Source organism: Pelecanus crispus, chromosome 11 (assembly GCF_030463565.1).
Source record: "Pelecanus crispus isolate bPelCri1 chromosome 11, bPelCri1.pri, whole genome shotgun sequence".
NCBI classification, from domain to species: domain Eukaryota; kingdom Metazoa; phylum Chordata; class Aves; order Pelecaniformes; family Pelecanidae; genus Pelecanus; species Pelecanus crispus.
Window position 1 is genome coordinate 14352537 of NC_134653.1, and position 27692 is coordinate 14380228.

Sequence of the window (27692 nt, forward strand, 5' to 3'; positions counted from 1 at the left end):
TCTTTTCTAAATGTGCTGTAAAATTTAAATATAATTTTAAAACAATACACTGTACATATACTTTTAATATACGGAGATAAAATCTCCTCCAGAGTCCTGCTCTGTTTCTCTTTCTGTACGCCCCATAATCGCATTAGCCCTCTCATCCCTAGTCTTTTGCCGAGTTGCTTATCTGCTCTGACCTCAGCATCCTTTGCAGTGTCAGAGTTTGGTGCAGTCCCAGATACAGTGTGGCATCCTCGACGGCAGTGTTTGCATTCCTTGTTCCTAGACGTATGACTTCATATTTGGTTGCACTGCAGCACATCTTACTTGAATAGGCCCTGCCTGTCAAGGGACCTAGATCACGCTCTGCGACTGCACTGCTACTGCTTTGTTATTTATTCCTTGGCTAATCTGCAAAGTTTAATAGACAATTTTGTATTTGTTTCTAGATTGAGATGTTGACCAGCATGGGGGGTGAAACTGGTCTCTGAGGGTGTATATTAAGATTGCTCAATGTTTATTCTCCAATGACCTCTTTTAGATCTGTCACCAGTTTTTAGTCTACATATTGTCTACGGTGTTGAAGCTGTATAATCCTTATTTGTTGTTTGGAGTGGTTATCCAGTGATAAGTCAACAAAAGCCTTACCAGAGTTACTCATGTTGCCCCAGCTATCTTTCCTGCTTGTTTGTAGCACATGTCCTTGGAGAAGCAGCACGTTGGCCTTCTTCCAGTTTTGTGAAATGTTACTGCATGATGGGTCTTGGCAAGCCAAAGCTTTTTAGGACTCATGGGTGCAAATGGGCTGAGTGGTCTGACTTATGTGTTCAACCCAAGGAAATGTTATTTAATATCTTCTTTTTCTTTTGTCTAATACAAATGCATAATTTCTCCTTATTTTCTGAGTAATTAAAAAATACCATTTCTTATACCACAATTTAAAAAACTTACTGTGAACATCTAGTCTGACCTATACAGTTACTCATCAGCAAGGGTTTAGTTAAAACAGCCCTCTCACAGAAACATGAATTCTCAGCCCTCTAATGAATTCTTTTTAAAGAACTGCCTATTTTCAGTCCTGTTTTTTTCCTCTACATTTTCTTTTCCAATTAGTTCTGTAAAATTTTCTTCAGTTATGTGAAATTAACACTTTTAAGACCCTAGAGATAACTTTTTGATTGGGGCTGCCCTTTGTTTGTCTATACAAAATGTGAACTAATCTCTCGGGTGTTCCCCAATTCCTATCCTATGGCCCAACACATCTTTCTCTCTGGGCCCAAACCCCAGTACTTGATCCTGCGTACACTTAACTGCTCCTACCCTCAATCCCCCTCCAATCAGCTATAATTCTTAGAAACTCCAGTGATGTTTTCCTGTTTTGCTGTTTAAGACTCCTGTGTCTCCTATACTGAAGTCCTTTACGACATTATGAAAAACATTTTTTGTCTGCTGTGATTTTGGTGGTCTGCGTGAGAGGCCCCCTCTCACACAAGTCCCCTCTCGTAGGCTGTGCCAGTTGGCCTATTGATCCCCTATGCTTTCAAAATGCTTTGACTGTGAGCCATCAAGAAGCTATATTTGAGTAATTGTGCCCTCAATGTGGCGTGCCACCCTCCCCTTTCTTCCACCCACTCGATCTATCCTAAAAACACTATTGAACAAGTCACCAAGGTTGTAAAAGTTCAGGGGCAACCACACTTCTTGATGTATTTTCAGCATGTTTATTTTGCCGATATGTGTCTAGTTCTCCGCTTGCTCTCACCCTCACCCAGCTGTGCCCTCAGACCGCCCTGCACGGGAAAGCTGGAGCACATAAAGGATGAGAGGGGGAGAGCCACTGCATGGGCAGGGGGTGACGGGCTCTGGCCCGCTCACGTGCAGCCTCCAGCCTGAGCTCCAGCTTCGCAGGTCTCAACTTAGTGCCCTACCTGCTGGACCAGGCTGCTTCTCTTCATTTTTAGTTACTTCATTTCAATCTAATACTCGTGCAGGTGGGGAGCTGTCTCCCTATGCAATGCTGCAGTATGCTGCAGTATGCTGCAGTCTTTCTCCAGTAGGGCAGCTCTCTTAAGTTTACTGTAAATGAGAAGATTGGAGGGGACCTCCTCTAGACGCCCCGCTGCTGGAAGGCTCCTGTGCCTTTCTGGCAGATGCTTTACTCGATGCACTCTTAACAACTCGAGTGCTTGGGATCCGCTGCCTCCCTGGGCGATCTCTTCCTGTAATTAACAGACCTGTCTCCTCATTGTTTCTGTGCTGGGTCCTGCACTTTGGTCACAACAATCCCATGCAACCCTACAGGCTTGGGGAAGAGTGGCTGGAAAGCTGCCTGGCCGAAAAGGACCTGGGGGTGTTGGTTGACAGCCAGCTGAACATGAGCCAGCAGTGTGCCCAGGTGGCCAAGAAGGCCAACAGCATCCTGGCTTGTATCAGGAATAGTGTGGCCAGCAGGAGCAGGGAGGTGATTGTCCCCCTGTACTTGGCACTGGTGAGGCCACACCTGGAATACTGTGTCCAGTTTTGGGCCCCTCAGTACAAGAAAGACATTGAGGTGCTGGAGCGTGTCCAGAGAAGGGCAACAAGGCTGGTGAAGGGTCTGGAGCACAGGTCTCATGAGGAGCGGCTGAGGGAACTGGGGTGGTTTAGCCTGGAGAAGAGGAGGCTGAGGGGAGACCTTATCGCTCCCTACAACTACCTGAAAGGAGGGTGTAGTGAGGTGGGTGTTGGGCTCTTCTCCCAGGTAGTTAGCGATAGGACGAGAGGAAATGGGCTCAAGCTGCACCAGGGGAGGTTTAGGTTGGAAATTAGGAAAAATTTCTTTATGGAAAGGGTGGTCAAGAATTGGAACAGGCTGCCCAGAGAGGTGGTGGAGTCACCATCCCTGGAAGTGTTCAAAAAATGGGTAGATGTGGCACTCTGGGACATGGTTTAGTCTAGTCTACCCTTGATTGGTTTAGAGTAGACTTGGTAGTGTAGGTTAATGGTTGGACTGGATGATCTTAAAGGGCTTTTCCAACCTAAATGATTCTATGATATTTAACTGATATCTCCCTTGCTTTCAATATGGCCCTTCACTCCTCCTTCCATCTCCACAGCAGGTAAATGATGCTTTTCCTCTTTAAGCTTATCATTTATGATATATCATTTATTTATAAAACAAAGACTGTTTTCCTTGCTCTTACAGAAAAATTTTAGCAAGGTAAGCTTGATGGATTTTGTAGGACTGAAGGATGTGCTTTGTGCAACTGTCCTAGGCTCAATTCTGCTCTTTTGAAGCCAACAGGATTTTTTTTCCTATTGAACCAGGACTGGGCCACTGTTTTAAATGTTTCTTATGTAGGTACTGTCTCAGAACTTAAATTCAAAAATAGCTGATGTTTCTGCCTCAACCTGTTAGTAAAAAGTGCTATTATTGAAGTACTGAAGGTTTCAGCACATCTTGTTCTTTAATTACTCGGAGTGTATTTGAATTGTTAGAAACAGCTTTTAGTGCTAGAGGGTGATGGTATCGCTGTCTTAATTCTGATGCAAGGCAGCACTGGAAAGATGAATTAATACTGCCTTTCATTTCAGTTTATTTCACAGTGAATTAGAAACATTGCTCTTTATTAATGGGAATTGCTTATTGCAGCAGCATTCTGTAACCATCACTGTGGCTCAGGGAACTCCAATGACTCTGCTTTGTGTGGTTTGAATTTTGAGATACTGCTTGTGTTTATTACGCGATTCTTTTCTACCTATTTTACTCAGTTAATGTGAGAGAGGCATCAATCTGTTCACTGTCTCAGTGTGGCATAGGCATCTACTTGTGAAATGAAAGAGGATTGTTCCTCTTGAATCAGTTCTGCCTGAAAGCTAGGATTTCAGGAACATGGATAAAATGGTACGCCAGTTTGGATTCAGCAGGATAGACTGTTCCTCTGTGTTCATCACTAAGTTGTGATGATTAGTGAAGGTTTTGAGTATTGGGACCAGCTGCCTATCTTGTGGATTAATATGATCTTAAACATAAAAATTTAATTTGAGGAATTAAAGTTATTTCTTCCCTAAGCTGTGGGGAGCTGTAAGGTTACATTTCAATGAAAATGTCTTCTGTAAAATGGAATGTCTGTTTCCCATAGCTTTCCATTCCTTTTGTAAGATAACAACGCTTAGCACGGCGTTTCCATTTCCGTAAGCGTGCATTAGCCTAAAAATAAGGTCAAATATATGTGGCATTCAAAAGCTTCTTCACTTAGCATCTGCAAAATTTTAAACTCTTGCACAGATACTGGAATTTAAGGTGAATGAGGGCATGCGGACATGTTTTATGAGTGGAACTTGCAGCAAAGCTGTGTTACGGTGAAGCTGGACTTGTCAGGTGTGGGTAGATAAACAGTATAAGAAATGCCAGTTTGAAATACAGGTTTTAAAGGTGTGTTTTGTCTGTGTGGCTTTGTCTGTTTTAACGAGTGGCTCTGAAGAATGCAGAGAAGATTTGGTTTGGGTTTTGATAACACCTGTGTGGAACTAGTTCTCCTTTTTAACTGATTAGGTACAAATGTACAAAACTGTACAATTAACCACAGCAGCCTGGAGTTCCCTGGAAATGCTGACACTGGCAGGTGGTAGCATTTCCTTTTGAGCTGTCCTCGTGTGGCAGGTAGAGGCATGGTAGCAGCTCTGATAGCCACTGCAGGTGGTGGCAGCTTCCGGGCAGCGCTCATGGCACCTTATTGGCTTGGTCTGCCGGTAAAGCACCTGCGGCCGAAACCCTCTACCACAGCTGCAATGCCCTTGGCATTGGAGATGGACAGATCAGACCCAGCTCAGGCACGCTGACCTGCGCGGCCGCTCCTGCCTGCAGACACGTGGCCTGGTGCAGCGGGAAAGCCGTCGCACCCGTCACCCGGCCAAAGGCGGCAGCCGCAGGCTCGCTGCTGCTTTCTGCATTGCATGCCCAGCGGGTCCTGCTTCTTTGTGTTTATTGGAAACACTTCTCAAGTTGATGTAAACAATTCTACTACAAAAATGTTATGGCTCATTAAATATGGTGAGATTTTGGTTTTCTCTGTTTAATACTTCGCCCTTCTCCAGAACAGAAAACAAAACATGCTTGCTAGTAGCGAGTGTAAAATCCTAGCTGGCAAGCATGGGTATGGAGGAGTTGCTGAGATAGTAATTCCAGGTAACATCTCTGGAAAGCTGAAAGCAAAGGCAAATTAATTTGCCTGAAGTGAAAATTTATTAAAAATGTAATTAAGGGCTTTTAAAAGTGACATATACTGTTAATGCTTTCATTTCCACCTGCCTGTATCATGATCCACTGTCACCAAATTGACGGTGTTATTGTAGCATCAGTGCTGAGAACTGTATCCTCCTTGATACCCTAACCTCCTCCGCTGTTGTTTCATAGCGGGAGTAAGTCTGCTCTCACAAATACCAGCTAGTTTGGTTGTTACTGAAATGTAACGGCTCTGGTGGCTTCAGTTTCACACTCTTGCTGCTCTTCCTGTAGACGTGGCGTGTTTCCAGAGAGCAGACGGGGAATCCCTGCAGTGCTGGCTGTTGAGGTCCCCTGCCTTGTGCTGGGGGTGGCTGCCTGCACAGACGGGTTGATATCAGCTCGCCTTCCAAAGGGGGGTCCCGAGGGCATGGGCGAAGGGGTGAGGTGGGGTGTGGGTGCCCGTAGCAGCAGATCAGATGATGTGCTTTAGAGCACTGCGCAAGAATCCCGCTCTTCTGCTTTCCCGGTGCGCTTGGGAGTGGGCACATGATGGATCCTCATTTACTCTGGGCTTTGGCATTTGACTGGGATTTGGCCTGAAGCCTGTGTAGCTGCAAGGGCACGGCAAGGAGGTAGCTCACCAGAAAGCAGTGACAAATGAATGACCACACTCTTGGGGTTTTTTTTAAAGATTTTGTTTTGCAAAAGCAGCTGATTTAATGGAACAGAAAAAACATGTGCAGTGCTTGCGGGTTTTCTGTAGTTTGCTAGTACTTGGCTCTGAAGGGGAAAATGCTGCATTGCAGAGAGGCCTTCAGGCTGTCCTTCAGGCTGGATTTCTGACCCCATGCTTAATGATGGCTTTGGAGAACTGATGCTGTACTTCCCCTGAGATGTTGACATGCAGCACTCTTGGGTCCCTGGAGAGATCCTGAGTTTGCTGTGCTTTGCTTGTGCATTGTGTTGTGATCTCAGGAGACTACGCTTATAGTGCCTGTAACTCAGGAGTACTGAACAGAAGTGGTCTCTCAGCGGGCTCCCAGGTGGGGATAAGGTCCCATTCTGCTGTTGTATCTCAGTTTCTGGCTATGCTGGAGATGTACTATCAGCCGCATCTTCCTGCAGGGAGGAGCCCAGCTGTGTCCCTGCTGCTCTCCTGCTGCACTGAGGAGCTGACTTTGAGCTTCTCGTGTCCATGGAGAGATCATCTTTTCACACTCCTTTCTTTCCTCTGATTTTCTGCCAGATGACTATATTTAATGCAAAGCATTAATGCCACATCTCTTCTTCTGGCTCTTCTTGATGCTGCTCTTCTGGTAGAGTGTAACAATATGGGTTGGAAATTAACTGGTAATTATAAACAGAGAGCTGAGCTGAGAGAACGAATCTTTCCGGCCTCTCTGCTTTTTCTGTGAACTAGCAGCAAAACAGTTTCTGCTGGCTGCAGCTGGACTACTCTGGGGCTGCTGGGAAGCCAAATCTGAGCTTTCCGATTTCCTTCAAAATACTTAAAGCACTTGATGACTTACCTGCTTTGGGCTGCATAGTTCCTTCCTGACTGCTCCCTTTCTGGTGCCTTGCTGCATCTGTTGAAGTGTCTGAAATAAGTAGATTATCTGGGTTGGGGAGGAGAAGCAGCAGAATACCAGGTCTTACTTGAGAGGGGTTTGGAAACAAATAGAACATGGATAGCCTTTTCCTAAGGGTTCCCTACACCCCCCAGGTTGGCTCAGAAACCTCACATGTTGCACTGGTGCATGCAGGAGAGCGTTTGCTTTGGTCATGATTGTAGCAAAACCTGCCCAGAATCTCCACTTAAATGATATAAACTGTGATAGGTCAAAGCCAAGACTTACACTCTACCTGTAAGCCAGGCAGTGGGCATTGAAGATGACTGTGGCCACCCAAGGATGGAGGTGTTTTGTGGTTAGTGAGCACAGAACATAACTGCCCTGGGCTTTGGTTTCCAGATGCAAACAGTAGGTATTATTGTGACAGGATCCAAGCTGGATGCTTGCAGGAACAGGCATCTTCTGTACCTCTGACTGAGTCCGTGTAGACATCCTTGGAAAGCTCTGCCTCTTGTGATCACCAGTTTCTTCCTTGTGGTGTGTGGTCTGCTGCCTGGTGTTGAACTAGCTGCTAAAAGTAGTTATAGAGCCATAACTATCCCTGAATGTGGATTCAAAAACCACGACTAGAGATCTCAGTAGAGAACTGGGCAAGAGGATGATGGATCTGCTGTACTGGGAGAGAGGTGCAGCTTCTGTCCTAGACAAGACAGCTCCTGGAAAGACCTCTCTGGCACAGAGACCAGGGCAATCCCATAGCAGAGACCTCGGATACGAACAGCTGGGATTCTTCAGTGTTTGGACCTCTCTCACTTGTCTGTCCCAGTTATGCGTGTGACTGGTGGGTGAGAGGAAGCCCTGCTTCTGCTTTGCCTGCCAGCCAGCTTGATAAGGTTGCTGGCTTTGAATACCAGAGCTGTCAGCTTAATCTGGGACTGCATGTGAGGGCATTCAGGATTAGTAACTCATAATAGTTCATTACTCTGTTATGTCCTGTGGTTTAACAAAAATATGGGTTTCCTGGAAGGTATGTTGAGGTGTTAAATGAGCTTTAAGAAGCCCACAAGGTAATACAACCCATTGATCCATGGGAAGTGGCTGCAGCTTGTTGACTAGCAAGGCTTTGAATTCACTGAAAACTCTTGTTCAAAAATGTTTCCATGTGACTTAGTCTTTTTCCCAAGAGGTTTAACCAGAGCCCTGGAATATGAATAGCAGCTGTGAGAAGGAAGAACTAGAACATTCCTAATTTAGGTAATTTCCTAATAACCTCCCAGTTCCCTAAAAATAGTGCAGGATAAAATGCTCCACTGTATCAGACTGGCGCTGAGCTGAGAAATGGGAGTTGCTGGATAATCTAAAACTCACTCTGTTGTGTCTCACTCTGACACTAACATCAGGAAAGCATTTCCTATTTGTTGAAGTGTCCTAAAGATCCTGGATACATAGATACATATAATTTTGAATAGAACATGCATACCAATCTCTTAAATAGCGGTGAAGATCTCCACCTTTCTCTAGATCAAGATTTAATATATAGTTAGGGTAAAAGGAAAAAATACAGATCTAAAAATAGGTAATCAATATATAGCATGAAAAAAGTCCATGTTCAACTTCCTCTACCAAATTATCCAGGTAACTTATATTGTATATAGAGTGGCTGTTGTAGGCTGAATCTGTTCCAAGATCTTTGTTTACTTTCTCTGATCTTTTCCAGTTAATTTCCCTCCCAGCACTTAGGGCAATTGCTTCCTGATGGAGGATCTTCCCGCAGCTTTGTGTAGGGCAATGCCTCCTGTACCATACCATCTCATCACCTTTCAGGTGCCATTATATTGTTCTTTCTTGACACCACCAGAGGTACTGCGCAATCTGGATGTTGTTTGTTGCTGCTTCTAAGCATCACGCAGGGATAACAATGCTGGAGTAAGTCTGCATCTATCCCAGAAGCAGCATTTGGCGCACAAACACTGTGCTGGCAACACTGTTCACAAACAGGTTTACTCGGGCTGCAAACTTAAGACCTTTGTCCTCTCGCTTTTTAGGTACACTGGGGGCAATGAGTTAATCATCTCATATTTGGTAGGCACCAAGAGTAACTGGTAATCAGAAAGCTGCAGGAAAGAAAGAAAAGAATATCTGATCTGTGGGAGAAAAGTTTAAAGGCCAAAAGCAGAAAATGAAATTTGACCTGTTTGGCCACAACCTTTTTAGACAGCTGTGCAAAGGACAGGCCTGGTCTTGATGAGGTGAGGTCACCTCAACGAGCAAGAAAAGAAACAAGACAAACTAGGGGATAAGAAGAAGCCATGCTGGGGTTGAATGAGGTTTTATCACAAGCTTCCGTCCCTTGTAGTGTCAGTTTGGATAAGGAAAGAAACCAAGAAAGGATCTGATGCTGTCAGCATAGTGCTCAGTGCTGTAAGAAGTGCTTTCTAGTGGAGAAAAGTGTACCTTTCTGTGTAATGCTTAGGGCTGTGCAGATTTTGGGGCTAATGTGATCTGTTTAGAAGAAGGAACAGGAGTAATTAACCTCATAATTCAAGTGTAAGAAATTTGGGTCAGCAAATGGGGTTTTTTTTGTGGGTGGTCTTTTTTTTTTTTTTTTTTCTCTTTCCTGTGCAGGCCAGGGGCTATAGACAGTACTCCTACCAGTCATCTAATGAGTGCTGAGGGATGCGCTGGCTCTCAGCGATAGCTGAATGTGTCCTCCAGCCTGGGTCAGTCCCTTTGCTTCTCCTCTCCCTGACTTCAGCCTGTCGTACGTTAGGCATACTGCTTCTGTGTGTGTACTGATTCACTTGTTCTTAATTTCTTGAAAAAACAGGACCACTTTGGTTACCACTACACCTACAACCCCTTTCTTACCGGAACCCATCCTGGTATATATTCATATTTCAATTTTGAACCAAACTCACCCCAACAAAACCCCCATCTTTTTTAGCACTCAAGCTGTACTACTTCTTCACTTGAATTTGAAGATTCAAGTGATAACTAATTTACCTCTGTTTTTCATGAGCTTAAGACACTGCCTTTGTGTATTGGCATGTCTTTGGTTCTTCAGGAGATGGTGTGAATCCACTTGCCTTCTACATTAACCACACCTACTGATATCTTTTGCAGATTTCAAATGTTTATTTCGCTGACTGCATCTCATCCTGTTTTACAGGAGCTTTTAAAGAACATGTAAGGTTCCTGTTGATTTAAAAAAAAAAATCTTTCAGCCAAACATGAGATCCCTTCCTGGGCAGGGCATCCGTTTCATTTGATGCCTGCAAAGTGGTGACTCTGAGCTCGCCGCTCACTGTGCGTGTTCATCCTCTGTGCAGGAATCAAAGGCAATACCTGGGGCTGTGGACTCTGCGGCTGTAATGTCAAGAGGAGATGCTGCTTTAGTTCCAGCCCCATGTAACTGCTCTGCCTATGCTCCCTGAAACACTGTCCGCAGCTGGTCCCAGTGCTTGAGGCCGCATGCAGAAACATGTTTCATTATGACCTGTTGCAGTGGCTCAGCTGTACTTGAGTCAGTGTAGACTTCCTGCTTTGGCTTGTATTGTCTACGTTCATTGCATCTGAGCTGGGAAATGTTTCTGCTTACTGTGTTTTGCTAGGTTTGTGTTCCTTTGTGCAGATAAAATATCTGTGCTGTGTTGCCTTCCCTGAAAGATGCTACCTTCCTCAGGTGGGACTGACATCCTGCATGGGTTGTATTGTGAGGTGCTGCTCATGGCAATGTGGTTTTAGCTCAATAGCAACAATGTTTTTGGCAACAAGGGATCATTCAAGAGACTCAAGTGGGAAAGATGATGTAATTTTTTTACGTGGCGTTCCTATTTTCACTCATGGTTTGACCCTCTCGTGTCTCTTCTTGGGGCTTTGTGTCCACTTGTTAGGCTCTGAGACAGTACAAGCAGCATCTTCTCATCCTTACTTGAAATCCTTTGTTTCAAAGTCAGGGTAAGCTGCAGAGAATTTGGTGGCAACTTCCTTTGGCAGTAAAAAAGGTAAACTAATCTCTGCTCCTGAAAGGACAGTCAGCATTGGGTGTACAATGCCTTCACACCTGAAGAAATCTTAAACCCGTTAGAAACGGGGGAGGTGGGGTATAAATGAAGGCAATAACTGAAGAGGACAGCCACAGCAAGAGTCTGGATGTGGGAGCTTCCGCATAGTCTGTCCGGTGTGATACAGGGCTGGGCTGACAGCTTGGCTTGGAGACTTTGGAAGTAAATAAAGGTCAGTCGGATCAGCCTGAGTGGGGAGGAACGGGCTGTCAGGTCTGGTGAAGGTGGCTTTGTCTTGACTTTTCTGTAAATATTTTTTCTGCCTTCAATTTACTGCCATTTTCCCAGGCACTGCTCTGATGAGTTCAGCTTAGGACATGCCCTCTTGGATCTGATTCTCGCAGTCACAGGCAGCTCTGGAGTAGGGGTTTAGCCCAGGGAAATAAAGTCTGAAGGACATGTGTTTCAAGCCACAGGCTTTGGGAATGCCTTTAACTCCTCGTAGCAGGTTTTAGATCCCTATTTAGATACAGGAGCATTTTCAATATCATGTTGATACAACCAGTTAGCAAACAATGACTTTTTTTCTGACTTTCCCATGGGAGAAGTTATAATTTATTGGTCAGTTTTAGCTTCGCCTCTACGTACCTGCTTACCCCGTCTCGTCCCTGAGTACAGGCTGCTTCTGCTCAGCCACATCCCGCCTGATACACCAGCGATGCACAAGTCAGAGGGGAGCAGAAGCTGAGGCAGCCCTTAAAGGGGGAAGGGTGGGGGAGAGCAGTGCAGGAGATGAAGCTGAAGCAGTTTTGCAGAACTGCGGGGAGAGGCAAAATCTGATGTGAAGTTGACTGGCAGTAAGTGACAGTATATTTACCTCCTATCAGTCCTGCCAGTCTTCCCTGCAATAGAAAAGCCAATAACAACAGTGGGTCACAAGATGAGAGTGGATACAAAGGGCACTGCTAATCTTAGGTCCCTGCAATAACAGAAACATTTGTGGGATAAAATTCCTGGGTGCTATGAGTATGCTCCCAGTGTGCTCTCAGTGAAGGCAAATAACAAACTCAATGGTGTTTATCAGTTTACAAATACAAATGCTGCTGAGAAACACTGTAAAAGCCCTCAAACTATGAGAAATCTAGAGCCTAGGTTGTCAGAGAAGGGGAACCTTAGCATGGGATCTTGTAGGTATATTTAAAGAAAGCTGAAGTAGCATCCTTTCTACTGTCAGAGAATTATGGCAATGCAGGTTGGAAGGCATATCTGGCTGTCTTCATGGGTGCATGCTGGGATTTTTTTATTAAAAAGTTCTCATCTTGAACACAGTGGTAGAAGCAAGGAATTTTGCAGTTCTCTCTCATCAGTATGTAGTTCTGGACAGAAGTTGACCAGCCTTTTGCCATTTCCCACTGTTTCCAGGTCAGGACTTGCATGCAGTAACAAATGCACAGTGCGAGTCCTCCAGCTTCCCACTCCATCATGCTGGTAGAGGCTAGGTAGGAGCGAGTGACTCTTGGAAATCTTCCTAAGTGCTGGATGCTGGAGGAGAGTTTCTGCAGTGTAACGTGTCGGGGTCACAGAACTGGTTTTTTTCACAGCAAGTAATTTAGAAGTATTCCACACTGTGTCTTACTCGGGCTCTTTTTTTACATACCTCAGGTATGTAAACAGAACTAGGTTATGGTGGAGTAACTTAAAGGTAAAATGAAGGACTGACATGGTGCAATCCTTCTTTTTTTTAAAAAAAAAAAAAAAAGTGTGTGTGTGTGGGAAGCTTCAGAAGCATGAGAGGAGGGGGAAAAAAAAAGATCAACTTCCTATAGTTTAAAAAACCAACACCCCAGATGAAGTGCCAAACAGCGTCAGCCCTGCCCTCTAGTGCTGCCAGCGCGTGCGAGGTGGCTGCATGGTTCACAGCGATGGTGTCTACGGCCGCACTCAGCTGATTGTTTTTTAAGGCATATTAGGGTGTGGGTATTTCTGTGTTTGCTTTTGTTTGTTTTTTTTTCTTCAGGGTGGTGGTGGTGTTTACAGTGTTTTCATAGGGTTTTGCTGCAAGACAACCAAAATCGACATCAAGCTTTTGAGGATGCTGGATGGTGGGCTCTATGAAACAAACTGAAGTATCTCGAGCACCTGAGATAATCATTATGATAAAAATTTAAATAAGCTGCAAAAGAGTAAGAGTGTTTATGTGATTTATGATTAACTAAAGCTTCCCCTCCACAGTATCGAAGGCGAGTATGTTCCTGTGGCAGGCGACGAGGTCACCTACAAGATGTGCACCATCCCGCCGAAGAACGAGAAGCTTCAGGCAGTGGAGGTGGTGATCACCCATCTAGCTCCTGGAACCAAGCACGAGACCTGGTCGGGGCACGTCGTCAGCTCCTGAGGTGTCCCGGAGGGAGTGCGGCTGCTGCCTGCATGGTCACTGCTCACCAACTGGCTGCAGGGGACCTGTCCTAAGAGTATTCTATGTATTGTGCGGGAGGAAATACTGCATTGTTAGTAAAGCAGAAGTAGGCCAAAATTACCATTTCTACAGCTGGCCTCAAAAAAAAAAAAAAAAAAAAAGGCAATTCAGATGCTAGTGAAAAAAATTTATCACAATGTGTTTACAAAAAACATTTTAAAGAGACCCAGCTTGTGTGCTTGGGGCGGGGGGGGGGTGGGGTGGGGAGGTTTGGTTTTTCTTTTATCTTGTGAACTGATTCCGGTAAATGTCCAGGGGAATCAGGGAGAGGTTTGATGGAGAGCTCTTCTAGCGCAGACGGCCATAGCAGAGGCACAGCTCCGAGGCCCTGAAGGTGGGCGAGCACTGTGTTCCCTTGAGCTGCCCTTCTGTAAGAGTGGGAGTACGCTTATTGCTGATAACAGTGCCTGAATGCCATGGCTTGAGACGGAGAGAGGGGTGTTCATCGCTGCGATTTGTTTTCCTCATGGAAGGAAGTCCACAAACGGAGCAGCTGCCACGGGGTGGAAAATCTCCATCTGGTGCTTATGCTCCAATGGCCACGGCTGGGTGCCCTTCAGGTGCATGGTTTGCAAACGGCAGGTCTGCATAGATGTGGAATATTGCGGTTGTGAAGCCTGGACTGTTTACTTAGGTGCCTTGATGGTTGATTAGTAACAGATTTTATAGGCCAGTATTTAAAAAAAACAAACAAACAAAGCCCCGCACCAAAATTTTGAAAGCTTGCTTCAAAGCAAGTGGTAGAAAGCTGTAGAGTAGTGGATACTTCATAGCCTCTGACTGTGTCTGAATTTAGACAAAGCTGAAGATTACCTTCTTGATTGCTTATAGCTGAATGTCTGCCATGGCATTTCACTGGGCAGGCAGAATAACTCTACTTCTGAAAACTAAGTTATGTGCTGTTCAGATGACTGTGTATGAAATACTGTGTGAGTTACTTAATAGGCTCAGCTGTCTCTGTGAAGTAGATTCTGCAGCTGTTTCCCTGGAAAACTTGCTTGGTAGGATGTGATATGGTCACCCTTGCCCTGACTCTCCTCTGCCTGCAAGATTTCATGTAGTTGTAGTGCAACTAAATTAGTTTTGTTCCTAGTTACCTTCACATTTTTTTCCCCCAAATGAAGCATTTTCTCTATTATGTTCCTAACAGTGGATTTTTATTGACTTTGCAAATAAAAAAAAAAAAAGATGGCATGATACTCTTCTTTTAGTTGCGTGAAACAGTCTAACTTCCATTGCCTATTTGCAGTTTTAAAAACAGGCACTCACTGTCATGAAATGTCTTAAGACTTCCACAGCAGATGATGTGTTCTGAGGTCTGACTTGGGGAGAGCACAGATGTCTGGAGGTTAGGAGCTGCTGTGATGGCTTGTTTTACCTCAGCTGTACCTGTGTTATGCTATAGTGCATGACAATGACCAGCCTGTAGCGGGGTTTTGTTTGGTTTTTTTTATTAACCATGAGACTCAGTAGTTGTGGTTTTAACACTATCCAGCTTGTTGGAATATCACACACTGCTTCCTTTACAATAAATGCGACCATTATAATGCTTTAACGTATGTCTTCAGTCTGCTCTCTGCATAGTTGGTGTTGAAGATGATTAGCATTAAAGACAGAGGAGAATGCAGCTGCCTGCATATGCACACCTGTGTGATGATATTTAAAATTTTTTTACAAAGCATTGTAATATCAACTGACTGGTGTTACCAGAGCGATTAGGGAGTAATTTAGCAAGTTTTCTATTGCTTAATAGGTTAGCGTATAATATATACTACTACTGTGAATACATTTATTTTCATTATATAATAATTAATGTTACTATTATTTATATTAACATGTAGTAGGGGGTAACAGGGAGGGATAGCACAGCCTGGTCATTTCGTCTGAACCTTGGGGCAGGAAGGCCAGAACATTTCAGAAGAGCAGCAAGTGTTCAAAATTGTTGCAGCAAAGCTTTAGCCAGGCTCCAGGGGATGGGACCCAAGCAGGAGCTGCCAAAGGCAAGAAGGGTTGTGCCTGCCCTGTTTGGGGGCACTCGCACTAGAGAAAGTAAGATCGAAGCAAGGGACTAGGCATTGTGGGTTGCTTTGCTTTCTGTTTTTTCTCCCCTGAGAGACAGAATGTTTGCTTCTCCTCTGTTGGCATGAGAGGCAGAATACAAGCCTTAGCTATTGGCAATGGCTGTGCAAGGCTGATTAGCAAGCTCTTAAGATTGGAACATATGCAGGTATGTGCACACAGATGATTGTATTTGAGGCTGAAAACAAATCTGGGTTCTGTCCTGCACAGGATGTTTTGCATAGGTGACTTTCTGCAAATACAGGAAGCAAGCATGCATTAAGTAACCAAATAATCAGATCCATTGCATACGTGTACACATAAAGCAGCAGCTCTTAAAATACGGCCATCTTTAAAGAGCCTTCCTGTGCTACAGATGGCTCTGGTCCAAAGTCTGCTCCTGTTAAAATTAGGCTGAATTACCCTATGGAAGTAGGCACATGAGAAGGGTGTTAGAAGACAGGATAGTTCTGTGGCATGAGGGCATCACAGCTCCCCCTCCTTTTTTGTAAGCCCTTTTGGGGATTTTGGTTTGTACACAAAGATTGTATTCTCCCCTTTTTTTACTCTGTAATTTCTTTGTACAGACAGGAAGCATACAACAGGTCTGCTTTTACATATTTTATTTGCCAAAATGACAAATTGAAATAGTAATTTTTCATGATAAAATGAGATTTTATTCTTCTTTACTAAATTAAACTGTTCATACACAAGATTACTTTCCTAATGCCAGATGAGAAAAGTAATATTAACAGTTACACTGATTATCATGTGCCAACTTGAATTTTAATAGAAGCATAGTTTAGGTCATTTTTCTTAGTATTAAAATCTCATCTACCCTTATAATCTTACCAGGAAAATCAGAAATGTAATTAGTGACAGAAATACATTTTGCTACTATGCTCAAGTTGGTTTAATTTTTATAATTTATTTTTTAAATTTAAAAACAGTCTGCAAAAAGTGTAGGTACTGTGAACTGTACTGTGTGTTGGCACCACAACTGTACTGAGGAGGTAACTTTAGCACCAGTTGGTCCAGCCTTTCCAGTGGTGGTAGACTTGATGCACCTTCTGACCATGAGATCAGGGACTTCTGGCTCAGTTCTACCTTCCCACCCCCAGAAAGAAATAAAAACAGTCTCTTTAATTAGCTTACAGTTTTAAACAGGAAAATCCCAACTGTCCTATAATTTGTACCTTTATACCACAAGGTAGTAGTTTAAAAAAACCTCTAAAACATTCATCTTTTAAATAGCAGCTTTGAAATAAAAGTGAGGGATAAAGCCTTGCAGGCCAATTTTGAGACCATAAATCAACTATAGGCAGATTATTTCCCGCCCCCCCCCCCCCCCCCCCCGTAATTAATTAGCTAAGAAAGTTTACTGATGATTTAAAAAAACGACAACAAAAAATCCAACCCAAAACCTACAACCAACCAAAAAGAAAACAAAGTATTTGTCTGAATGGAAACAGTGAAAGGATGGTGCTAAATGAGCTCTGCTGTATTCTACCAGTCAGCAAGGTTCATTAATGACCTGCAAAGCACTTGCTATTCATGACAAATTACAAAAAACAATACAGAATGAAGGAAGATGTTTTGAGTTATTAGGCTGCCTGAACCGTTTGGTAAGTGTGGATTCTAAAAGTCTCTTATTTAAAAAACAGCTCTTCACAGATTCTTCTTGTATCCTGCGGGGATGTGACGCTGTGGCCTTCTGTTCTGGAGTCTGTGAAAATTTCGTAGTCATTCCCTCCCTGAAAACAGAAGAGGAAGACAGAACAAGAGGATTTCATTTTATTTAACTTAATGTAGTCACAGTCTTGGGGTGGAAAAGGGACACATCATAAAGGGAATTATGGAAAGAAGGGGCATAACATATTAATGTCTGAGATGTCTTCCAGAAAGCTAAAAAAAACCTGCAAACCACTATTTTAAGATTTTGCATAATGTGTTTATAGCACACATGTGCTGAAACTTCTGCTGAACACCACAAACGCTTGTGTGAGAACTTCCTGACCTGCACGTCAGCATTGGTAATGAAAGAGTAAACTCTCTATAACTTCAACCGTGTTTTTAGTTTGGTATAGCAACCCAGTATTGACTCTTTAAAATTGCTTACTTGTTAATATTAAGGTGTAAAGCTTGTTACAGAACACTATACCAGCATATGGCATTTGTAACTTTTTTCCATTATTCTCTTCCTTCTAATCTGGTTTCCTTTCCTTTTAGTTAAATCATTAAGAGTGTTGATCCTTCACTATTGCACTAGTATTTTGGCTTTGCTAGCTACTGGTCTGATGTAACATTTGTAACCGACTTCTAATCACAGGAGAGTGATGAAAGAGCCTTCCACAGCTGGCTCAGGGAAAAAGGCACTGCCACCTGCATGAGCAGAGATCCCTGAAAGCCACAGCTTCGTGCACTACAGGAAGCAGTACCTAATTTTTGTTTGCTGTTTGCCACGCTGCTTTCCAGTGAGTCAGCAGCAACTCCTGCTACTTCAAAACTCTGAAAATGCTGCACTGCCAACTACAGGGTTTAAAATCAACTGTCCATAAACTCTATACCAGAAGGACAGGTGATGATTACTTTTGCAGCTGGTGTCAAGGGGGGGAAAAAAAAACCCCTTTCATCTAAATCTTGTCTTTTTCTTATAGAACTTGGCATTTTTAAGTTTATAAAACTATAAAGTTCTTTGTAGCTTATAGTTACAAAACTGTAAGTTCTTGTAAAACTAAGCCTTTTCTTACAAAACTTAGCCTGCTACTGTCCCTGGGCCATGTTCAGCCAGCCTTAGTTTCATCCACGTCCTTGTGCTTGCCGTTGCCCTCGCTAGCTCTAGTCAGGTCTCCGCTCAGCATTTTCAAAAGCGTCTGAATTACCCTGCAGAGTTGCTTAGCTCTCCCCAATAACAAGGGACAGGGATTATACGTAATTTCATTTCCTCAGTGTGTAGACAGAGTGGTTAGCAAAGGAACAGTATTAAATTCAACGGAAAATAAATAAGTTTAATAATCAACCAACAAGCATCATCTATCTACAGTAATGAAACAGGATAATGAGTTCTATATAGCCATGTCACCTAGATTTTTAACATAATTACAGAAGTTCAATTTAAAAACATATTCCAGTATTAAGTCTGTCAAGAACACTGTGTTCACTTCAGGAAACAGAAGAAAAATCCCTGCTCCCAGCTATCCATCTCCCAGCATTATGCTGACAAGTAATGCACAGCCAGTTAAACATGGACACGCATTCACATTTATATTCTGACTTCAATTCTCATCAGGTATAAGGCAATTAGGTAGAACCTACAGTGCTTGTGGTTTAAAATAGAAGCTCTGAAATGTATATGCAAGAACAATATACTCACTGGCATAGTCTTATCTCCAAAGAAATAAATAGTCTTGTATCCATCATTGGCAATGATTCCTAAGCAGTACCTCTTATCCCAGCCATCTGGGAAGACATCGAAGCTTATCTGGCCTCCTAGGATAGACATGAACCACACAAATTTTGTTTTATTACAAGAACGCATTTCTGAGGGGAGACTAAGTGAGGAAGAACTAAGCTGGGTAAGATTTTTGGTAGAGGGAGCTTTGCAGAAGTCACAGAAATGTTATGAGACCCTCTAGTTAAGTCTTACAAGTACAGAAAGTGTTTTATAGGGTATCAGTTATCACAGTTGTGAGTTACAGACTATTGTTTACCCATTAAACAAATATGAAAGTCTTCCCATGTTCCCAAACACTGACTGCTCTCAAACAAACTGAACCTTTTTTTAAAATTTACATCTAATCTTTTTACTTTTAAACTACACAAATGACTACAGCCATCGGTGTATGTACAGCCATAAAGTCTTACGCAAAAGACTTTCTAAAGCTTTCAGAATAGAAAAAGGAGGAAATCAGCCTTTTTTAACACAACCTAACAGGACAACAACTGTTCCAGTTCCAAATTCTTGGACTTTACCGATACATAAAAGCGTGATTCCCAGTTGAAGTGGGTGTCAAAAACGTATTTACAACATGCTTTAGGAGAACTATACTGGCAGTTCATTTCTGCCTTAGTGTTTCAATACCACAGCTTTAATGGCAACCATACTTTTTTATAATTCTGAAAAATAATAATGTGGCAATATATTGGGGGAGAGGGGAAAAAAAGAAAAAAAAATGCATGGAAAATTAATTCCCCCTTATTATCACTTTTCTCTTTAACCTTGCACTTGCTTTTGGATTTTTTCTCCTCCTTCCTCCTACACAATGCAGCTACAGAACTGAAGAACCAAAGGCTACTGGAACAGTACTGATGTAGTATTTCCGATCAAAACCGATTTGCAGAAACAACTCTGACTAATCAGAAGCATGTAATATGTTTCAAAATGAGCAGAATCAGTCACACAACTGACATTAAAAGACAATGAACTGATGACAAGCAATGAAGTTCTCTTTGTTGATGGATTTCAATTAAAACGTACCAAATGAAAGCCAAAGAGGAAAAAGAGGCTTAGTCGTGCATGCAATGCCTGCAACCACCCCCAGAGAGGTAACTGTCACACAGATGAGACAGGATATGTCATACCCGTAAGAGGATATGATTTAAGTGAAATTTAAATTAAATGATGTTTTAAATGAAATTATTTTAAATGTGATACCTATAGAAAATGTGAGGCCTTTTCCTGCAAATTCTCTTCGTAAATCAGCTACAAATTTCTCTCTTATACGTTCCTTCTGTTAAAAAAAAAAACCAAACCCAAAACAAAACCAAACATCAGTTACATACTGTGTTAATTCATCAATAAAAAGATAACCCAAAAAACCACCCCAAAAATATCCAAAGGTCTGAGTACCAGGACTACTGTGATATAGCTATATTTTGTTACTACTAAAAGCATGCTGAGACTACTTCCACTTCAATCTGTTACCAACTTGTAAAAAAATGAGAGCAAAACTTCACGTGCATGCTGTGATATGTGCTTTTCCATCTGACAATCTTAGAATACTATGGAAGTATGCTTCAACTCCCAGTAAAATTCAATTTTATAAATAGGGAGACTGAGACATAGGAAGAGTCTCAAAACTGGTACTAATCTTCAGATGTCATATACTCCAGAAAGGGTATTTACAGAATGCCTTGGGCTTAGATATCTTTCAGCGTCCATTAACTGAGTCACAGGCAAAGGCTGCTTTTGAGGAAATAGATTTCAGTTTTAGTATCGGGTCAGAAACAGTTGTTATGGTGTAGCAGGGAACAGCACTCTGATATCATGGCTCAGATTCATTTCAGCCTCACACATTTAGCTGTGTACAAAGGAAAATAAACGGTGAATAGTTTGACCTCAGCTTTTAAATTCTGCTTTAAAGAGGTGACAAGAAAAGTTAACAGTTTTACTGATTTGAATGGATATAGGCTGGCATACTAAGGAGCACACCAGCTAAGTATGGTTTTGCCTATGACAGGGTTTTTCAGGAACCCCTACACACAGTAGAGGTAGGATGGTTGCTACTCTGGGTACAGGGTTAAAAGAAACATGAGCCAAAACCACCCCTTCTGCAAGTAAATATTGTTAACAACTGCACAAAAAAACTATTGTATATTTCCTAAGTCTGAACTAAGAAGTTAGTTAAACCACATGGAAAGGATTAAAATGAAAAAAAAAAAAAAAAAAAAAAAAAGCAAATGTATAAAAGCTTTTTAAAAATCATAACCTGGCCATAACTGCCTCTTCCAGAAGAGTTGAATATTTTTCAAGCGTTGTAACTCACTTTATCAAGTTCATAGAACTCAATTCGTTCTTCCTGGCTGCAGCTTCTTCCAATGGGGGACACATTTAACATCCCATTTCGGAACTCAATAAAAGTGCCCCTGAAAAAGAAATTATTAACGAGACAGAAAACAGGTGAAAAATTGCTCAAAATACTGAATATCACAAAGAACTTCCATTTAATTCTGAAGACAATGGGAATCAGATGTCTCCTTCAGCCTCTCATTGTATGCATAAAAAACAACCTGTAAGAACCAATACCTCTAGCATCAAGGAGTCTTTTGGACTTTTATTGAAATCTGGCAACCTCAACATCATCCTTACTGACTTTTAAAAGTATGATTTTGTTTTCAAAGTATGACTGGAGCATCCTGTCAACCCAATTCTCAGACCCTTACAGGCCAGTCTGTCAGTTTTGGGGTGAAGTGGCAAAATTTAGAGCAGTCTTGGCAGCATTTCTAGCTAGCCTCACATACGGTATGTATTAATGTCTTGAGCAGCTGCACCCTCACATGTCACACAGAACTGATCTTACTGCACACTTCTAAAACATTATGCTGCTGAATTCCAAACATGTGAAGGAAATACTCCTACTTCCAAACTGAACTTCCTTCCCTCTTAAATGAAAATGCTCCATCACTATTTCAAATCCTGTGCTCCGGTTGGGACCTTGTCTTTATGCATGGATTGAGCTCTGTTTAATGTATCCAGTGTTCCTGAAACACAAATTACTCATTTTTTGCTGGGCAGCCTGCTTTACATATTGATGCTCAACACTCTAACATGGAGAATATGGTGACACTGAGACGTGTGTATGCACATACCTTTTCTTTGGCAGTTTAATCTTCGCAATATAACTCAGGCAGTAGTTGATAAGATCTTGAAGTATGTCCTCGCCCAGGTGACCCTGAATGTTCTAACAAAATAAATATAACATTCAACCAAGGGTCCAGAATTCAAGATTCTAAAAACAAGTCACATGGGAAATACAGACATTGGACAACCATGCACGGTTAACAGCACAAAGAAACATGCCTTCAATAACTAACTCTCAGTTGATGCCCACACGGTACTAACTAAAGGCTCTCATTTTTCTTTTTGTTTAGTTTGGTTTTTTTAAACCATAACACCAAACTCTCATTTAATGTACTCCCTACTACTACTTGCTTTAGAAGGAAACAGCATGGGCCAAAGACAGCAGACCGAAACAAAAAGTTGCAGTTAATGTCTACTGTAGCCAAGTGTGAAGAAATGGAGGTCGTTACTGCAGTAAACTGGAAACAGCTGCTCAAGTCAGCAATTTCAACCAGGATCTCTTTTAAATTTTTAATCTCCATTACTTATATTGAACCGATGAAAGTGATTAGGGTATCTAGAACCAGATGTACGTTTATATTAAAGTATTTACCTTCTGACTTATCCAACATATTAGAACATGCACTCTGAATTAATACTACAAAGCAGCTACAAGAGATCTACAAGAAACTTCCTGAACACTAAGGCCCAACGGACATCAGCATATTCCACAGGACCTCCAGGAGCAGAGGGCTTGGCCACATTTCCTATGGATAAGCTGAGGGAAAGGCTGTTCCAGGATTTTCACTATTCTTATTCGATCAGACACTCCAGACTCCAACAGCTTTTGGTTTTGAGAATACCCCAAAGAACAAAGCTTAAGGTGCAAATTGTCATTACATGAATCAGAGTGCCAAATGAATGATCTGTTACAGAAGTAACACATGAAAATAGCAGCAATTTTGGCCTGAGTTAGAGGGGTGATGATAGAAGACTGCACTGTGGCAACAAAGCAAAATCTTGTTTAGAAAATTTCTCTTTCACGTTACTGGAAATTTCACATTTACCTGCTTGCTCAAGAATTTCCCATCTTTGTAGGCTACAAGACCATTTTCTGGAAAAACGTAGTCAAATTTTTCAACCACTACAACCAAACAAAAAGACAGTAACTTAGCATTTCCCCTGTATGTTTAACGTAAAATTGTCTTACACATTAAATAGGTTAAAATACAACAAACATTAGGTCATAAACCATGAAAGATTCAGCAGCATAACATTGAGCACAAGATCAAAACCACTCTCATTTCTCTCCAAGATTAACGCACACTTCAAATGACATGAAACCTTTCAGTTAAGTTACCTGTATTTTTGCTTAAAGGCTCTTCCTCTCCTGCAAATGTGTCTCTTTGCATTACATGTAAGGAAGTGACTGAACATCTCAAATATTACCAAAAACTGGCACACAGCCTGCCTAGAGAGCAAATCAAATACTACTATTTTAGGTTTGTTTTGTCAATGTTACTAATCTGCAGTAGATGTCCAAGAGTTGCGAGACTCTTACTACAATGCAAGATGATATGGCTTACTGGAGACCACTTGTAAGCCAAATAAATTCTGAGTTATTTGGGCAGTACAGAACACTATCAGTGGCATCAATTAAGTAAAGACCATTAAAGATGGTCTTTTATACAGAAAAGGAAATGCCTCTCAACAGACTAAAGCAAGAGTCCATCTCCGCATCGTAACCCCACAGTTAACCAAATCAGATCCTTCAGGGATGAGCCAGACATCCGAGCAGCGTGCACAGGTGCACGTTAGGGTACAGAATTCCATTTTAAAAAGACAACGTTAAAATGCCCTCCTAAGGTACCGTCACAAAGTTAAGATTTCACTATTAGTAACTTAATAAGATACCGAGACATCTGTAAAATGCAAACACCCGTTGCAGTTTCTACATGTCTGAAAATAGCTTCTCACAGATTGAGCGTAACACAACAAAACCAGGAAAGCAGTTCACAGCAAGGAAGGAGGAGAACGAATAGGGTTCAACCTACATTTAACCTTCACAACTTCCTCGTAAGCAATCACTTCCTTGCAATCCAGCGCAAAGGACTGCATCAGGCGCCATCCTTACCGTCATCGCCAAGCTGCTCCTTAATCTTTTCAAAATCTGAACCCCCCACGACTCCAACTTTCACCTTCTGACGCAACTTCTGCAGAAACGCGGCCATCTCCGCTGTGATTTTCTAGGTCCGAAAATGAAAGAATTAGATTTGGCAGTATTCTTATCATGGGACCAGCATCCCTATTTCGCAACAGTTATTAAAAAACAGCAACGCCGTACAGAGCTTTAAGAGAAAGGGAGGATTTTTTTTTTCTTTTTTTCTGCTTTAGACGGCATAGCAAGCTCGCACGCCAAGCACCACGGAAACGAACGCACAACCCGACGCGCTTAGGCGTTCTGTTCCCGAAGGGCCGCCAGCCCGTCCATAAAAGCCGGCGCCGGTTCAGAGCCGAACCGCGCCCCGCCCAAGGCCCGGGCTGACAGCACGAACGAGCCCCAGAGGGCTGGCAGCCCGGCCCGCGGAGAGCCGGGCCTCAGCCCCGCAGCCGCCCGGCGCCAGGGCACGCCGCCCCGGCAGGGCAAAGCCGGGCGGGCCGGCGGCCGCGCCCCGTTCCCGGCGCCCCCGGGGCTCGCCTGGCGCGGCGCGGTGAGGGTGCCGTCCACGTCGAAGAGGCAGAGCGCGGCGGGCGGCGGCGGCGCCATGGCGGGCGGGCGGCCGGGCCAAGCGGAACCGGGGCCGCGCGCCCCCGCCGCGGGGCACGCCGGGAAGCGGGGGGGCGCCGCCCACCCGCCGCCCTCGCGCGGCGCTGGGGCCTTGCGGCGCAGCCGCGCGCTGGGACGGCGGAGCCGCCGCCATGGTGAGGGGCGGGGGCGCGCGGCGGGGCGAGCCGTGCCGCCCGTGAGGCGCCGGCAGCGCGGCTGGGCCGCGAGCGGTGCGGCCCCGGGGAAGGGGGCCCCGGGAGGGCGAGGGGTGAGGGCCCGGCCGCGGGGCGGGAGGCGGCCGAGCAGCGGCCCCGGGGAAGGGGGCCTGGTGAGGGTGAGGGCCCGGCCGCGGGGCGGGGCGGGCCCGGCCGCCCGCCGCGGGAGCGCCGCGCTGGCAGGAGGGCCGGGCAGGGTGGAGGCGCGGGCGGGAGGGCTGGGGGCCGGCCGAGGCAGCGTCCGTGCTCGCCGCGGGGCACGGCCGGCGGCGGGGTCTGGAGCGCCGGCGTCCCGCGGGCCGGGGCGGCGGCCGCTGCCGCCTGCGTAGCGACGCGTCCTTGTGCGGGCAGCAGGGCCAGCGCCTGGGTTACAGCACGGAGGCAGCACCCAAATTCCCCGTCTTCCTTTTATCTTCCGTTATCCTGCACGTTCCTAATGTCTAGTCCCCCGTTCAGTGTCACTGATGCTCTCCTCCCCTTTATCGTGCTCGGTCCGCTTTTTTGTTTCCCTAACATTGTTATTTAAGTGGTTATTTAACATTTCACTGTTGCACTGGCTAGCAGCCCCAGGTTCTCTCACCCTTTTTGCTTAGAAGCAACCAGTAGTGCCTGTGTTTTCACTTTGATGCTCAAAACCAGAGAGGCAGGGGATGCCATAAGGTTACGTTCGGTAAGCTAACTTTGGTATCGGCTATGTTACCAAAAGTATTTTCCCCTCTTCATCTGCAGGGAGGGGTGTAAGCGCGAATGCTAGTTTCCTAACCTAACGCTAGTGTTAAGTACAAGGTTACAATGAGCTGGGGCGGGGAGGCTTATCCTGTCTTCAGGTGCCTAAGGAACCGATGCTGAGCTAAATGTGATTCATTTATAAGGACGACTCAAATGATGACCTGTGGGAATATTTCCTTATAGGCTAAGCTCTGGAGACTTAGCACTAAAGTCTGCATGGCACCGTCTTTTGGGAGATGTCTACAAAATGAGCTCTGGACAAAGTCATGGAAAAAGGAAGATGTTCGCCCATCCTATTTTTTTGGTACATGGGAGTGTTTGCAGTCACAAAACTGGCGAGTTAATGGTGTTAATCCTGGGAGACAGCGAGAGCCATCTGTGTGTCTGTGCCATTCGGCCCCTGCTGCTGTGGTCCGACAGAAGGCTGTGGATGAGAAACCAGAAGAGTTCAAACTGGTCTACAGGTTTCCGGGGATCAAGTACTGCAGGGTACTGTCCAGACTAAAGCTGTTACAGACTGCCACCACCGTGGTCATGCTGCCTCCCATCTACTACCTCTATCTGCAAGACCAGGTTTCTCAGAGTATCCTCTTGTATACAACTGGCATTGCGCTCTTTGCTGGTGCAATGTTGTATGGTATGAGCTACTTTTTCAGACGAATTATTGGATTAATCTTCTTACATGAAACCAGCCGTACTGTCAAAGTGGCCCACTTGACATTCTGGGGAAGACGGAATGATATTTACTGTCCCATAGAGACAGTGATGACGTTGGATGAAGTTGGAGATAGGAAGGGGGAGCTACTTCTCCAGTTCAAACGGTATAATAGTACAGATATTCTGTATTTTACGATTAAGTTCGGCCAGATTGTAGACAGGCAAAAGTTTACTCAAATATTTGGAGAACTTGAGTGATACAGCAGCTAATTTCAAGTGATTTTTCTTGTTGCATGTTCATTGTGCTTATTCTTCTGCAAAGTTTAATTAGTTTACCAAACTGACATACTTCTGTCATTTTCCTGTGCAAAGCCTGCTGGTAAGTGCACTCAGCGTAGAAAGTAGAAATGGTAAAGAAAAATCCACTGGATTAAATGTCTTTGCAGCTTGTTTAAGGTGTGAGCAGTGTCTCTTCTGTGTTGGGTACAGCGATATGCACAGTGCACTGTCACCAGCAGTTCCAAGTCTAAACTGTCCTACTTGGAACGTGTGCAGTAGCAGGCCAGATTACCGATGCTGACCCTGTTTCAGCTGGCCTCTTAGATTGTTCTTAAATGGGAAAAAGTCTTGAAGTGAAACGCAGTAACTCTGCCAGAGGCATCCTCGCTTTAAATTAATTGTTTCTTTTAGCAAATTTTAGGTTGACTGGGAAGCCTCTTGAAATTAAAACTTGTCTCATATATACACGATGAATAATGCTGGATGTCAGACAGATACACGCTCATGCATTAATGAAATGGAGGTAACTGGAAAGAGTGGCATATAATGCTGTGTTAGGTGTGGGGGGACTCTTGGCAAGGTCTTTCAGGATGTGAAGATAACTGGGCAAAACAAGGGTGCATGTTGCAAGACACACTGATGGTTCAGCCATAAGGGTAAGCCAAAGACTGGGACAGCATTTCAGGAGCCTCTCATAAAAATTGCTTTCCCATTGGAATAAAGGAAAAACATACCTAAACCATGATGCTGTGAATTACAGCGACAGTCTGTGATCCTTTGTTCAGTTTGGATCCTAATGATCAGCTGAAAATTTGGAACTACTTGTCCTTCTTTGCATATATTTGTGTTTGTTTTGTATGTATGAATGACATTTAATCAATGTTGTAACACTTGAGTGGCAAAAACTTCAGTAAATGTTACGAAAATTATCTTAGACTATGTGAATTAAGCAGTCTTCTGTGAAGATTACCATATAGCCTGGGAAACAAGTCATCTGTATCCCTTGAAGTGTTTACTGATTGGGCATATTTTACCATCAAAAGCTCTGGTGCCAAGTACCCTTTCCACTCCCTACTCCCCCAGTCTGGGTTTACCTAAAATTCCTTTTTCCTTTTAAGACACCTGAAAGCTATGTTGAATTAAGACTGCAAATAGTGTACTTTGTATTCTGTTGAACTTGCAGGGT

General features: G+C 43.7%; 3 protein-coding genes across 5 annotated transcripts in view; 2 read left to right on the forward strand and 1 right to left on the reverse strand.

Annotated features, from left to right (window-relative positions):
• Nucleotides 1-13399, forward strand: part of CARHSP1 (calcium regulated heat stable protein 1) — a 36800-nt gene extending 23401 nt beyond the window's left edge. For all 3 annotated transcript variants that reach the window (XM_075718719.1, XM_075718720.1, XM_075718717.1), the window contains exon 4: nucleotides 12999-13399. In XM_075718719.1, the coding sequence (XP_075574834.1) occupies nucleotides 12999-13161 (163 nt within the window). In that variant the 3' untranslated portion in view covers nucleotides 13162-13399. The remainder of the gene's footprint in view (nucleotides 1-12998) is intronic.
• Nucleotides 13400-16655: 3256 nt separating this feature from the next.
• On the reverse strand, nucleotides 16656-24626 carry PMM2 (phosphomannomutase 2). Its single transcript, XM_075718464.1, has 8 exons — nucleotides 24558-24626; nucleotides 23994-24105; nucleotides 22927-23003; nucleotides 21889-21980; nucleotides 21066-21165; nucleotides 19955-20030; nucleotides 18674-18789; nucleotides 16656-17054 (listed from the first exon to the last, which is right to left on the reverse strand). The coding sequence occupies exons 1-8, from the start codon at nucleotides 24624-24626 to the stop codon at nucleotides 16950-16952; spliced, it is 747 nt and encodes a 248-aa protein (XP_075574579.1). The 3' UTR covers nucleotides 16656-16949.
• Nucleotides 24627-24647: 21 nt separating this feature from the next.
• Nucleotides 24648-27573, forward strand: TMEM186 (transmembrane protein 186; the record flags this gene model as incomplete). Its single annotated transcript, XM_075718912.1, is given in 3 exon segments — nucleotides 24648-24743; nucleotides 24746-24781; nucleotides 25754-27573. Coding segments are annotated over 3 exon segments (864 nt in total), but the record flags the coding sequence as incomplete, so codon positions are not given.
• Between the last annotated feature and the right edge of the window lie 119 nt (nucleotides 27574-27692).